This window comes from Protomyctophum parallelum (assembly GCF_964188405.1).
Source record: "Protomyctophum parallelum genome assembly, chromosome: 1".
Lineage (NCBI taxonomy): Eukaryota > Metazoa > Chordata > Actinopteri > Myctophiformes > Myctophidae > Protomyctophum > Protomyctophum parallelum.
The window spans coordinates 10,815,854-10,830,058 of NC_139697.1; the positions used below are offsets into that span (position 1 = coordinate 10,815,854).

The 14,205-nt window shown below is 44.7% G+C and overlaps 1 protein-coding gene across 1 annotated transcript; it reads right to left on the reverse strand.

Moving 5' to 3' along the window:
* Positions 1-265: 265 nt before the first annotated feature.
* LOC310857444 (elongation factor 1-gamma-like) lies at positions 266-787 on the reverse strand (the record flags this gene model as incomplete). The annotated part of the gene is made up of 1 exon (XM_083763129.1): positions 266-787. The coding sequence occupies one exon, from the start codon at positions 785-787 to the stop codon at positions 266-268; it is 522 nt and encodes a 173-aa protein (XP_083619255.1).
* Between the last annotated feature and the right edge of the window lie 13,418 nt (positions 788-14,205).

Here is a 14,205-nt window from a genome sequence, read left to right on the forward strand (position 1 = left end):
ATTGTTGGTCTGTGGAGGGTTTAGCCTGGCCTGCACCCTCCAATTCACATGAAGCTAAATAGCAGTTTCTTTTTTTTATGTATCAAACTTTTTTCTCCTCCTTTCTCTCCTTTCTTTGTCCTGGCTATAGCAGAGCTAGTTTCATGAAAATGAAGATGTATTAAGCAGTCAAGGGTCAAGTAAGCCAACATACGGAACGTAACTTACGGAGCCCAATGGAGTCATCATCCCTCATAGTGCTGTTGTTGACTGGCTGCGTTATCCATCACTTGAAGATCTTGCCTTCTTTGAAGGGCTTTCCCACATGCTTGAACTCTCCCTCCCAGGAAAAGTACTCCCTCACCATGGTCTTGCACTCTTCACTGTCTGGGTCCAATTTGCGCCATTCGTATGACTCGTAATCCGTTTGCCATTCCTCAGACAGTGTGAAGGCTAGATCCTGGCCTCTGAAGACCCATATTCCAGAGATGGCACTGTCATTGTTGACACCAAACAGGAGAACACTGGCAAAGGCGTTCTTTCTGAGCTTCTCCAGACGCTGGAACATACCTGAGATGAGGTTACAGCTCATGAAGGTCTGTTTGAGCTCCTCTGGGAAAAGGTACTCTGAGTACCAGATGGAGTAGCCCTCGCGGTCAAAGTGCTCCCAGAAGTGGGGGAGGGCTACTGTCAGAGTGTCCTCATTGGAGTATGACCTTTTGAACCCGTCCATAACAAATTCGCTCTTAGGCAGGTCTGCGAAGGGCACTTTGGCCTCATGGGCCAGAACTTCTTCACACACTTCCATTCTCCAAAAGCACGCGTAAACTTGTCAATGTAAGCTGGCGAGCGGTGGGTTATATAGATCACTGGTGACTTCATGTGACATCACTCTTCAACATCACCCTCTGTACTAGGGCTGCACAAAAGAGGGTATTTGCGCGTGACATCATTGTATCGTTATTGAGTATATGATCATACCTTAGTCCTACAGTCCTACTCCCCACTGACAGGTAGTTACCCCCCCCCCCAGAGAGGACTATAGGGCCTTAGTCCTACTCCTCCTCCCAGCCAACACATGATATTAATTTTGTAGGACCCCAAATCACACCTTGGAAAGCACGAGTGTCTATTTCAAACAAAGTGTTTTTTGACTGGGGGGTCATATTTAATATCCCAGTATTGTATGTATTAGGATGTTGATATTCATTCATCTGCCATCACTCCCCACTGACAGGTAGTTACAGATAGAATTATGAGCGTGTTTTAGCACAACGATCATTTATTTTTGATTACTAATGTTTTATAGTTTGTGTGTATATTTCATGTCGGAAAGTGTTTCTATTTAATTTCCAGGTTCATAACCTAAGTAGCCTGGCCTAGCCAGCGTGCTTTCTGGTCTAGAGGGACAGGTCGCAGCGGAGCCTTGCGCTGGACAATATTGGTTCACCAAACACGAACGAAAATAAAACCACTTTGTCACCTGTTGGTACTCTAGGCAGGCAGGCGGGCGGGCGGGCGGACGGACGGACGGACGGCTGGACTGACTTACGGACAGAGGAACACACATTGCTGTTCCTTGGAGTGGCTGCACCACTCAGAAATTGTGAAACATTGGCCAAATTGTGAAACATTACCTGAGAAAGAGGAAAACGAATGTGAAAATAGCCAATCTACATGCTCACAGCGCCTCGAAACATGAGGCGTTGTGTAGGTTGTGGAATCAAGTCAAACAAAATGCAATACATCAACTCTTACAATTCCAAGTGCTTGACACGGTGGGGGGAGGTCAAACATGTGTGTTTTTTAGAGTGCTTGAGAGCAACTGGAATAAGCAAATCATTTTCATGACCTTGAACCTCCCAGGAACAACAATCAATAGTCAAGCTCCTTGCAACCATGTAGCCTATTATTACGCCATCTGGCATCTGATTTCATTTGAATTAATAGCCACACATAGATGGAATATCACAGGCAGCATTTTATTGGGTCATGCTGTGCCAGGAAAAACAAACGTTTCTCCACATTCAATTACTATTTTTAATACATCTTCATTGCAATGATGAACAAATGCACCTTGACCTTTAACCAAACTTAATAATCTCTTCAGGGCAGCCAAATGAATATTCCCACCAAGTGTCAAGAAAATTGGTTCTCAATTGTGAATTAGATTTCTTTGGCTGTTTGATCTTTCTGACCCAAAAATCAATCATCTCTTCGAGGAAACCAGCTGATTATTCCCATCACATCTGTTATTAATATTGACCCTGATTATGACCTTATGCAGAACAAAGCAACAGTGACTTGTTTTACAACAATGGGATCCTATGACTCGCATGGCAGGGCCTCTAGCTAGCATTTGTGTATTGCCTGAAGAAACAGAATCTAATGCCAACTGGCAAATCCTTATATCTCTACTATTCATTCTTGGCTCTTCTGATTAAAATACGATGATATTCTGTCCTATATGCTGTCAGCTGTCCTTATTCACCTAATCTGTTGTAGTGTTCCATATCCTACTACTGTGAAATGCCTTGGGGTTAAATAATAATTTGGCATGGTCAGCATGCCTGTACAGAGAGAAAGACACAGAGAGGTGGAGGGTGTGAGTATTTTCCGCCCTCCAACAACAACAAAACAACATCATCAGTGCTTAATTTCATCCGGAGCTAGGGGGAGCTCAGCTCCAGAACCTCTCTAGAGGGCGTACCACCACCCCAAATACACATTACATTATATACAATATGTCTCTTATTAGTTTCATTTTTAAGTCAACTATGCTTCTTCCTAATCATAGATTCCAAATTAAAACAAGGGTTGAATGATCACATTGTACAAACAAAAACACATTCTTATTTTGAAATGCACGCCCACTTTGAGAGGAAATGCTAACTATGGGTCCGCTTGACACGTCATCAAGCCTGTGCTGATGGTGCATAACTAAAGCTCTCAACTTTTGTATCTGTTGTCGTTCGTTGCATATGGAATATGGAACATATACTTTTATGGAGCAATAGTTTAACTGCTACTTTAGCCTTTTAGCCTTGGGGACAACATGCGTTTTGTTTTTAAAACAAATGGTGAGTTATCTGAGTTTATAGTTATGATTCTTATGAACAGAACTGACTGGTTATCTTTGTGAATTCGTGCAAAGACACCCGGCTTTACAGCATGGCTCAGAATCGAATATCTGATTGCTTTGGTGGGCCCAAAATAAATCTAGTCTATATGCCTACTCTATTGTGTATGCTGTATTGTGCTGACGAGCGGGTGGTTCACTGCCCGTTGTTAAAAATCACACCCGTGTGAACTGTGAAGTGAGTGGTGCAACTCCGTGTGGGAGTCCCTGGGGGTCCCCGGAAGTTCCAGACCCACAGGAACGCGGCCAGGGTGCTGGCCCGGTTCCGGCGAGCCACCGAGGTTCCGGCGTGCCGCCCCAAGTCCGAAAAGGTAGAGAAATGAGGTTTCCATGTGGGGGTCTCCGGGGGTCTCCGGGGGTCCCCAGAACATCCAGACCCCCAGGAACACGCCCAGGGGGCGGCCGATTCTGGCCGCCCCGCATCCGCCCCGCATCCGAAACCTGTGGGAAATGACAGTTACCGTGTGGGGGTCCCTGTACTGTACTGTACTGTACTGTAACACCCGGAATCATCATATATACATGTGTGTGTTAGGCTGCGCAACAATGACACGTGGTTGTTAAAACCAACCAAACGCAATTTCCGTGCTCAGACAGACCCAGCCAGGGACAGACGCAGCCAGCCAGCCAGCTAGGGACAGAGACACATAACACTCAAAAAAGGTCAAATAGATAATACGCGAGCTCCAGCACCTAATAATTTACAAATTAAGCACTGAACAACATAAGTGCTGCATCTGGGAATTAATTGACTTAATCCAGAACAGATGCCTCTCAAATATCCTATTTTATTAAATTGAAGTGTAGCCAAGTGTAAGATGGCCATCTCTCTCTCTCTTCTCTCTCTCTAACTGGGAAGATAAAACTTAAAACGTTCACTGCAGCAGCAGCACCTGACCTTTCAGCAAGAGTCTCTCCTGCAGCTCTCCACTCTTTGCCCATCCATCTTTCTCACTCCTCCATCGTCCCATAGTTGTATTCCTCACAAGAGAGGATGAGGGATGGTGTGAGCCTCTGCACACCATCCCTCCTCCTCTCTTCTCCCTGATTTGATTTTGTTAAAAGAATACAATCAGAATCAAAATATCTATCTATACATGCACCACATCTCTGTATGTACATACTGTATGTCTGTAATCCACGTAACTCGAAAACCGTTCGCCCCACCGACTTCAAATTTGACACATCACCACATGGAGTGTAGTGTGCGGCCTTCAGTCGGTCGGACCCACGGTTGTCCAGAACCACCACAAAAGGCCTCTGCCCAGGCTCTGGACAGGGCCCCTGCCCAGGCTCCATATATGGAGCTGGCCTGTTCTGACATCACAATAATAATGTTCTGACATCTGCATAGACACCATATTTGGGCATGCCTAACAAAGAACTCCATGTATGGGCATAAAAGGGACACAGACATAATACCTGGGTATTCATTTCCAACTTTCATCGTTCCAAGTAGGCCAGTGCCCAACGGGCACCGCTCTGGTAACGTAAACCCAGGATAACACATTAATGTATAATGTTGTCCTCTATCCTCATACACACTCACACTCCTCACTATCCTAACTTTTTAGCTGGCTGTTACACAATACTGATATATCCTCCATTCCTCTCTGGGTGCTTTTTCTCTACACCTTCCATCTGATGGTCTTTCCCTTCCCCCTTTCCCTTCTTAGCATTCAGGATCAGCTACAGCTTGTGTGCGTGCGTGCATGCGTGCTCGTGCGTGCGCGTGTGTGTGTGTGTGTGCATGCACAGACATACACACAAGTACACGTACATAAACTGTATCTTAAATCATAAAGGTCTACCGTCAAAGTGAAAAAAAGTGGCACTCCCAAATAAAGAATGCAAGACTGGTTCAGATACAGGTACATTCATTTATTGGGAGCGTTCCCTATAAATGACTGTTTCTTACACACAACCACAGTCTTTCACTACGCAACGAGGGAGACAAGGAGAGGAGGGAGGGGCAGAAAGCCAAGGAAGGAGAGGAGAGAGACGGTCTGTAAAACATCTAAGCCGGGGGATAAATATATGAATCAGCAGTCGCTGGGTTGTGTTGATAATTCAGTACATACTTAACCCTCCTATTCCATCTCGCTCTCCCTGCCTCCGTCTCTCCACCTTAGTTCTCCTACCATTTGTTTCTCCACAATCTCGGTTTTCACTTTCTCCTACTTCCTCTCTTTTTTCTTATCTTTCTTCTCTCTATCATTGCTGACAGGCCATATGTATTATTCATGTATGTATTGGATGTATCCTTAATAGATGTACTGCATATGCATTCATATTGACTGTACATTTATACTTACTAGAGGTTGGTGCTGCTACGCGCCCCTCACACCTACGTTGCACCGCCGATCAGACCCATATATCTAACTCATACTTAGGGGGCTTTGTCAGAGTCCCCGGTCTGTCTTTGATTCTGTTCGATTCTAAATGAGGCGGACAGCCACAGCCAGTGGAGTGAAGCCAAAACAGGTTAAAAGTTGAGCTGCAGCATTTTAAACCAACTGTAGGCGGTGGGTGGATGGATGGTTTGGAGAGACAGAAGTAAAGAGAATTGCAGTAGTCAGTACGTGAATAGATGAAACTTTAAATAAAAGTCGAAGCAGGAAAGAAAGGGTTTTCTTTTTTCTTTTAATATATTTTTTATCCCACAATTTTGTAACCCATTTTTCACCCCTGTGTCAATCCTCTAATGTGATCCTGGGCTCTACACACCCTCCGCCAACCTGGGGAGAGCAACGGACTTGAACTCATGCTTCCTTCATGCCTGAGTGTCCAAGTTGCTCCTTTACACCTGACAGGGGGGAGTTTCCCTGGTTGGACGTAGCGCGTGGAAGGAACACGTTATTCCAACCAGTTCCTTTCCCCTCCATCAGGCGCCCCGGCTGGCCAGGGGGAGGCAGTTTAGTGACCAGGATTACTGCATGTTTTTTGTGAGGGTACCTACCCTAGGGGACACGGGGAGAACATGCAAATTCCACACAGAAAGGCCCTTTCGCCAACCCCGCCTTCGGGTATGGGCACTGATGACGCGGAGGAGGAAACACGCCGCCAGCACCCACAGCGTCCCGAGCGGGAATCGAACCCAGGACCTTCTAGCTGTGAGGCGACAGTACTACCAACTGTGCCACCAAAAAAAGAAAATAATTCCAATGCACTCCGTCTTTGATGAAAAACGTATTTTGAGATAGACCCTGTTGAAGACATTCAAGGTACGATACGCGTTGGTCATAATTGCTGCCTTGCTCAAAATAAACATCCATATTTTAAATGTTTTAATTGTTAATATTTTACCTGCACCAAAGAGCACCTATCTATGCTTGACATGGTAACAAGACAACTCACCCCGTTTCTGTTTTCCTCCCAGAATTTTCCCCAGTGAGGGGTGGGAGCGGCTGGACAGCAGACGGCTGGACTTTGAATTTCTCTAACTATAAACTTTCATGACAGCAGACAGCCTAAGTACAAATATAATTAATGAAAAGCTGTATACTACAGTGAAGTCTGTCAGGTGGAAACCTCATATGTCCAACACTGTTACTTTTCAGGAAGCTACTTTTGCTGCTGTTGTTTGATGTAGTATGATCAAGTATAGGTCATTAATTGATGAAAAAAACACAAAATAATGGAATATGGAGATAAGAGGTTTCTGCCCAACAGCAAAGATTTGTGAGTGATTAATGCAGTTCATAAATCTGTGCTACAGATATCAGCCATATTAACATGGCAGCCATGTTTCTTCTTACATCATACCCAGCGGTAGTTCTTCAGGTAGCTTTATTTTCTGACTTTCATAGGTAGTAGGAGCGGACAGTTGAAACCAATTGTTTCCGTGTTGTTTCCAGTGACGAAAAAAAATCACTCACAGAGTTTTCTCAGATGCTCGGAGCATACAGTAGAAGAGGGGCCTCTCCAATGACTTCTTCTGCATTACAAATCTGAGTCATCCTTCATTTCACATCGTCATCACATTCACCAACCTTATGTTTTTAGATATTTAGTATACAGTACTGTGCTGTATTTCAAGGATGTTGTCTTCCTGTGTCTCCTGAGTGGCAGGAATAAAGAGAATTTAACCTCAGCTTTTTTATTTTCCCCTGCTTTTTGCTCACTTCCACTTGTGGTACATTCTATATTCAGTGAGATCAGCAAAGATCTCCACTGTTTAAACTTTTTTTTCCCCCACGTTTTAAACCCACGATTTCGAGGTGAAAATGGATTTGGGGGAGGCTTCGTCGGCGATAGTATGCAGAATCCTCACTTTGAGAATTCTTCCAGGCATTTGTGAACAATAAAGGTAGTTTTCATTTAACTCCCCCCCCCCCCCCCCATGACGGGGTTAAAGAGGGTCCATAGCACAATTAGTTAACATAGCATCAAAATTGGTTCAGACACTTTAACCCTATTTTCCAAAAATCTTGATAGAATTTTCTTGACATGAAACATATGGAGAACCACTGCTGTTAAGCTCTGCAGTTCAATTGGGAACATTATGCAGTGCACGCACGCACACACAAATGCACACACCCACACAGAGCTGGAAATGGATCTTTTCCGGTGTGTTATCAGCTCTGGTGGTTTGGTGGTGATGGGTGAAGTGCCAGAAGCTTGCCAGGGGCCAGGTGACCGATAGGTCCCATTAACCCAAACCCAGCAGCGCTGATTAGACACACTGAGGGTCTCTGCCATTTCTATCACCCACTCCGCCAGCTCTGTCCAGCCTCTCCCTCGCCCCTGACACCTCTCTGTCCAGCCTCTCCCTCGCCCCTGACACCTCTCTTTCATTGCATTTTCACTGCGATATTGAACAGGAATCCTTGAGGCTTAACTAAACCGGCAGGCTCTGTTATCTGTAGCGCTGACCTGCATTCTCCGAGGGGGTCGTAGCAACGTGTGAACGGATGACCTCTTGCCCTTTCTTCTTTCCCGGATATCTCTGCGTGTTCTGTGACTGATAACACTGATAGACGGCTTGTTACATACACATACTGTCAAAATGTCAAAGATACATTTGTTAGCAGTGTTTATAAATACTTTTTTAAAGTATTTCCTCACTCTCTCTCTCTCTCTCTCTCTCTCTCTCTCTCTCTAAGGCTTCTCCCTATTTTGTTTATTGGTGTGAAGTGGCATTCTTACAACTGAACGTCACTAAGACCAAAGACATGTTCATTGATTTCCGTCGAGGTCCACCTGCTCCTCAGAGCAGTGTTATTGATGGCCAGCCAGTAGAGTTTGCAACAAATTACAAATATCTCGGGACAATGATAGACAATCGTCTCAAATTCGACTGCAACACTGAAATGGTGTGTAAGAAAAGCCAGCAGCGCCTTTTTTGTCTGAGAAAGTTGGCCAAATTTCAGGTCGATAAGTCATTGATTCTATTTTATAGATCCTTCATTGAGTCTGTCCTCACCTTTGTTGCCATTTGCTGGTATGGTAACCTCGGTGTCAGACAGAAGAATGCCCTTAACGGGGTTGTTAAGGGGGCCAGCTAAATTGTGGGGGCAAAATTCAGCGGCCTGAGTTATTTGTATGTGATGAGCAGGTGCTAAAAAAAGCATCATCTATTAGAGCAGACAGCTCTCACCCCCTATACCGGGAATATGAATTCCTGCCATCCGGCCAATGGCTAAACACCCCTGTTACTAAAACAAACAGGTATACATTTTCATTCATACCTACCTCCATCCGAGCCATCAACAAGGGAAGTAGGAGGAGGTAGATATAGTTACACTCGATGCACTTTAGCCCTGGTTGCACTTTATATTTAATGTAACATCTTGTGATAATGTATACGTATGTCTGTTGTACTGTACTGTTTGTAATGTCTCTGAGAGCTTTTTATCTGCTGTAAAACGAAGTGCCCAGTTTGGGACATATGAATAAATTTGACCTTTGACCTAGCCCTTTTTCGGATATCGGACAGGACATGAGCAACGGACACTCAAAAGGAGTAGAAAAAACAAATGGAAACTGTGTATGAACTGTATGTCCACCATTACGAAAATAAAATAAAACTGAACTATCTCTCACCCTCTCTCTCTCTCTCTCTCTCTCTCTCTCTCTAGGTCTCTCTCTCTCTAGGTCTGTCTATGAGTCCCATAGGCTATAGTACAAGCTGTCTACCGCTGTGACTACCACCTGGAATTGCATGGGGTAATTGAGGTAAGGAATGTATACATTGTAATATTCTGAATTACTTGAACCACTGTCAACCCGCCATGCCTATTTCTGGCAAAATGAGAATAAGAATAAGAAGAATAAATGTAGTTGCAAACAATGAGCCCAATACGCTAAAGCACAGAGAAAGGCACCTGGTTCATCAATGGTCGGGTGGATCAATCGTATAGTGGACATACATATTCTTTGGCTATACTTAAAAGGAACAACTGAAAATTGCTGGCACTGGGTGAATTATTTATTTATTTACTTACTCGGTGGCCTTATTAGTTCCTGGATAGTATAGTTATTTGGAATTTGACATCAACCGAGTCCTGTGCAATACTACAATTGTGTTTCATGTTGGAAGATTGTAACAGCATGCGCTTGTACGTGTCGTGTATTTTCACACAACTAACTAACTAAACTAGCCCATTTTGGGGCGGGAACCCCTTTTGGTGTTTTAAACATTATGTTATAATTTAGCTATTGGAAAATAGCAGATCTACAAGCACGTAGCTATGAACTTGTAGATCTGCTATTTTTGAAAAATCGAAGAAAACATGACATAGAAACATAGCTAGAGAGTAGAGTAGTGAAAACCTTGTCAAAGCATCAGACGATCGGATGAATGAACGCAGGCAGAGAGATTTCCTTGGAATGTGATGGACCATTTATTCAATCAGAGACAGAGTCCAGAATGGGCGTAGGCCCTGGTCGGCCCACGGGAGCAGAAGCAAAGCTGACCACCTCGATGACCATGGTCCGCTAAGACTACCTTAACATTGCAGTCACGAGACAAAATATACTTTCACATCCATCAGTTGAATTCTGGGTGGAGTTACAAGTGGGCTCTCAGAAACATTTAGAAGGTTCCTTGAGACAATAGAATGCTTCATTTCTCTCACACCTCACAGAGCGGAGCCTCAAAGGGTTTAGAACAATGGAGTTCTCTACAGGGTACTCGGCTGAGAACCCCTAGTGAAGGAAGACCCTCAGACTAGCCCCTTGCTAGACAATGTTAGCCTGGCTAATAAGCCAGACTCAAGCAAAAACGGCTGATTCGGTGTGGCTTATTAGCCAGGCTAAGACAATATGTCTCCACACAAACCAAATAAGCACAGAAATGTAGTTGACCATTTTACATAGACATAGCATAATTATGAATATTATGGATTATGGACACCACATACGAAAACAACATGGAACAAATATGTATTATTAATATTTTTTGAATGGTCTGCATTTCAAACACGCAGCTCATGTGGGCAAATTTCACAACCAGGCACGTGCTCAGATTTTACAAATTTCACCCACCGGGAGGCCATTCTGCCATGGGCTATTTTTGCCACACTTATCACTGACCGGCCCTGACATTGTGTTCCTTTGCTCTCTATGTTGGAATGACCCTTCTGACAGCAGAATATGGATCCACATAAATGACATAGAAAGCTACACGCAGAGGATAGGAACGTGTATGTGGTGTGAAAATAGCGTGAGGCAAACATGTATTGGCTGGTTTGACTCGGTCTTATACTGCACCACTTCAGAAACAAGAGGAGGTATAATAATAACAACGTGGCTCCCATGTTGATCTCAGCCTTTATGTCATGGCCAGTCTTTGATGTGCCTCCGTATTAGGCCATTTCAGCTCGATCCAACTGCCATTCCCTACCATTATGAAATGAAAGTTAACTAGAAGAAGTGGCCCTCAAGGATTGATATTTGGATAACATCTGAAGGACTACTCTGAAGGATAAAAATGTATTGCACATAAGTGGGCCTCCTGGTGGTGCTCGAAAAGGCAGAATTGTAAAATGCAGGCCAGGTGTTTTTCCTTGTTTTTCCGTTTCGTTTAATGGCTATAGAGCACCGAAGTCTGACGTCACCTTGACGTGAGGGTTTGAGATAGGTTGTAGTTGTAGGACTAATGACGGGTTAACCAATGACTAGTCTAAACCAAATGGTGTCTAAACTAACTAAGTACTGCACCCCACTTTCAGTACACAGGTTCATGTATTTTTTTATTTGCATTGAAATCCCCATTTTAGGTCGCTTCATATGAGAACTGTGTTTGAAAAATAAACCGATCATCCCGGCCTTTCTATCAGGGGGGTGGCTGTGCGTCGTTAATGATGCCCATTCATATTTGATACAGCCAGTTTCTGGAGAAAATGAAATGAAAGCAATGTCGCTGCTAATATACATCACGCCCAGCTGTTAATACATTGCGTTCCTGAGATTCCTCGTTGACGTAAGCTCAGCTGGCAGTGACTCGACTCGCAGTAACACGAAACATTAAATATCAATACAATTTTTTTTTATAACTTAATTAACATATTAGTTTCTGTTGTGCGATGGCCAGCTGCAGCAACCCGGAAATGTATATTCTCTGGGTTTCTAGCGCTTATATTGTGTTACTCTTTGTACATTTCCACCTTAATATCCATATGAGTGAAAAGGCAGAGATGATAGGTTTATTTTTCAAACACAGAAATCTCGATTTCAATGCAAATAAAAAGTACACAAACCTGTGGACTGGCGCCCTCTACAGACAGTGACGTCAGGACTTTGGTGCTCTATAGAGAGACTGTACCAATTTGCGTGATGTTTTTGTACTGTCAAAAAGTGGCCTCCTGGTGGCGCTATAACAGGCCAATGTGAATATTTTGGGGCAGAGGTTCAGCTCTGGCATCCAGGGAGTGTGTGTGGCGTGTGCGCAGAGTGTGGCTGCGATCAAGCCAACGGTAGCAGAGATCAGCTGTCCACAGACGAACACAGACACACACAGGCAGACAGACAGACGGACGGAGTGCAAAACATACTCTCCCCATGCCTTCGGCCTGGTGAAGACAATTACGGTATTTCAAAAGAAAGGAGGTGAAGGTACTTCCTGGAGTGGATCAGATCGATTGTTTGCAACATCACAGAGGCCATGCCTTTTGCCAGGTTCCCATTGTAAATTAGAGTGTGTGTTAAAGGTGAATGCAAAATAAACTCTTCTAGATTAGTCAGCTCACCTCCTATATAGAGTCACGTCGTCAAAAGCCCACTACAACACAATTCCTGTAAGTCAACATGGACCTGGCGCACGCACGCACGCACGCACGCACGCACGCACGCACGCACGCACGCACGCACGCACGCACACACACACACACACACACACACACACACACCTGTCTGTAGCTCCGATACACACAGCTGTCGGAGCTGCAGCATGGTCCTCAGCGCGGCGAGCGGCCAGATGGCTGATTGGAGGATGCAGGGGAGGCTTTACAGCTGATGAGCGTGCACGTCGCTGATAATGAGCCTCCTCGGCCTACAGGTAGTCTCATTAATATTCATGGCCACGGGGAGCCACGGGACCCACAGGTCATCTCGGGCCGTGCTTCGCCTCTTCTGCCAGCCATTAGACCGGAACGCTCCCCATCGGGCTGCAGTGCTGGAGATTATCCCTGTAACATGTGTCTGTTCTTTGACTCGGTCACAGTGGTAGAGAGAGGGGGGGGGGGGGATGGATGTGCTTGTATGTGTTCTGCTCCAGTCCTCTTTTCCTCTCTCTCCTATTTGTCATTCTCTCTCCCTCTCTCTCTCTCTCTCTCTCTCATTTGATGATTTTCTAAGCGTGACCTCATTGTTCACTTCATTAAACCAAAGGCAATAAATTCAGCATGTTCACACGGGCACACACATACGGGCACACACACACACACACACACACACACACACACACACACACACACACACACACACACACCGAGAGAGGGGGAATGTGTCTTAGGGTTGTAAATCTGACACCAACTGGTGAGCTGTCACCAGCTACACCTGATTAATATGGGTGTGTGTGTGTGTGTGTGTGTGTGTGTGTGTGTGTGTGTGTGTGTGTGTGTGTGTGTGTGTGTGTGTGTGTGTGTGTGTGTGTGTGTGTGTGTGTGTGTGTGTGTGTGTGTGTGTGTGTGTGTGTGTGTGTGTGTGTGTGTGTGTGTGTGTGTGTGTGTGTGTGTGTGTGTGTGTGTTGATCTTACTGGATGGGGGGTAGAGAGTTGTAGATAAATAAGTGATTGGGATAGTGTTTCCTCCCCTGCAGAGAGAGAGAGGATGTTTTTGGGGAGACATAGAATGATAGAGAGAAACTGAGTCAAATAGAGCAGACAGAACGAGTAATAAAGAAGAGAGAGAGACTGTGTATTAAAGCAGGCAGACGATACTACTTAGAAGATCCATCTCATTCCACAGTCCATCACTGCTTTATTAGAGCGCACACATGCACGCACACACGCACACACACATTTATAGGAGAATGGAGCAATGGACTCTACGGTCACAGAGAAGCTGAGCTGAGTCAGGGGAGGTTGGACCTCTACACACTGGCCATTCAAAGCCCTCCATACGAGCGTTTCCCTCACTTTAAAGTCTGGACTTGACCAATGAACCGAATTATTTGAAGTTATTGACTTATTTTAGTGCAGTCCCTCTTGTTGCCGTTAGAGGTCAGGGAGAATGTTTTAAGTGATAACCTTAGTTTTCTTGGCATTTATCCCAACACCCTTGCACACTCCTGTCTCCAGGTATAGAGTCCAGGTATAGTCCAGGTCCATAACAGTGAGTGTGAGTTCCTGCTCCTGTCCACTGATAGCCTTGCCTTCCTGGAGTGTCCTCTTGCAACAGCCCCACCTGGATGTCAAACTACTTGCTGTTGCCTTCTGCGATAACCACCAGGCCTCTTGATGTTTGATTGATTGAGCACTGTATTGAAAATGAACGCATGGACATGGATATGGCCCAGAGTATAGGTTGGGAGGGACACCATACATCTTGAAGATCTTCATCGTGACTTACGTACTTGCTCTTTGTATCAAGTCAAATGCCTTTCCAGGCTTTTTGAAATAAATAAAACACCTCCAACGATGCAC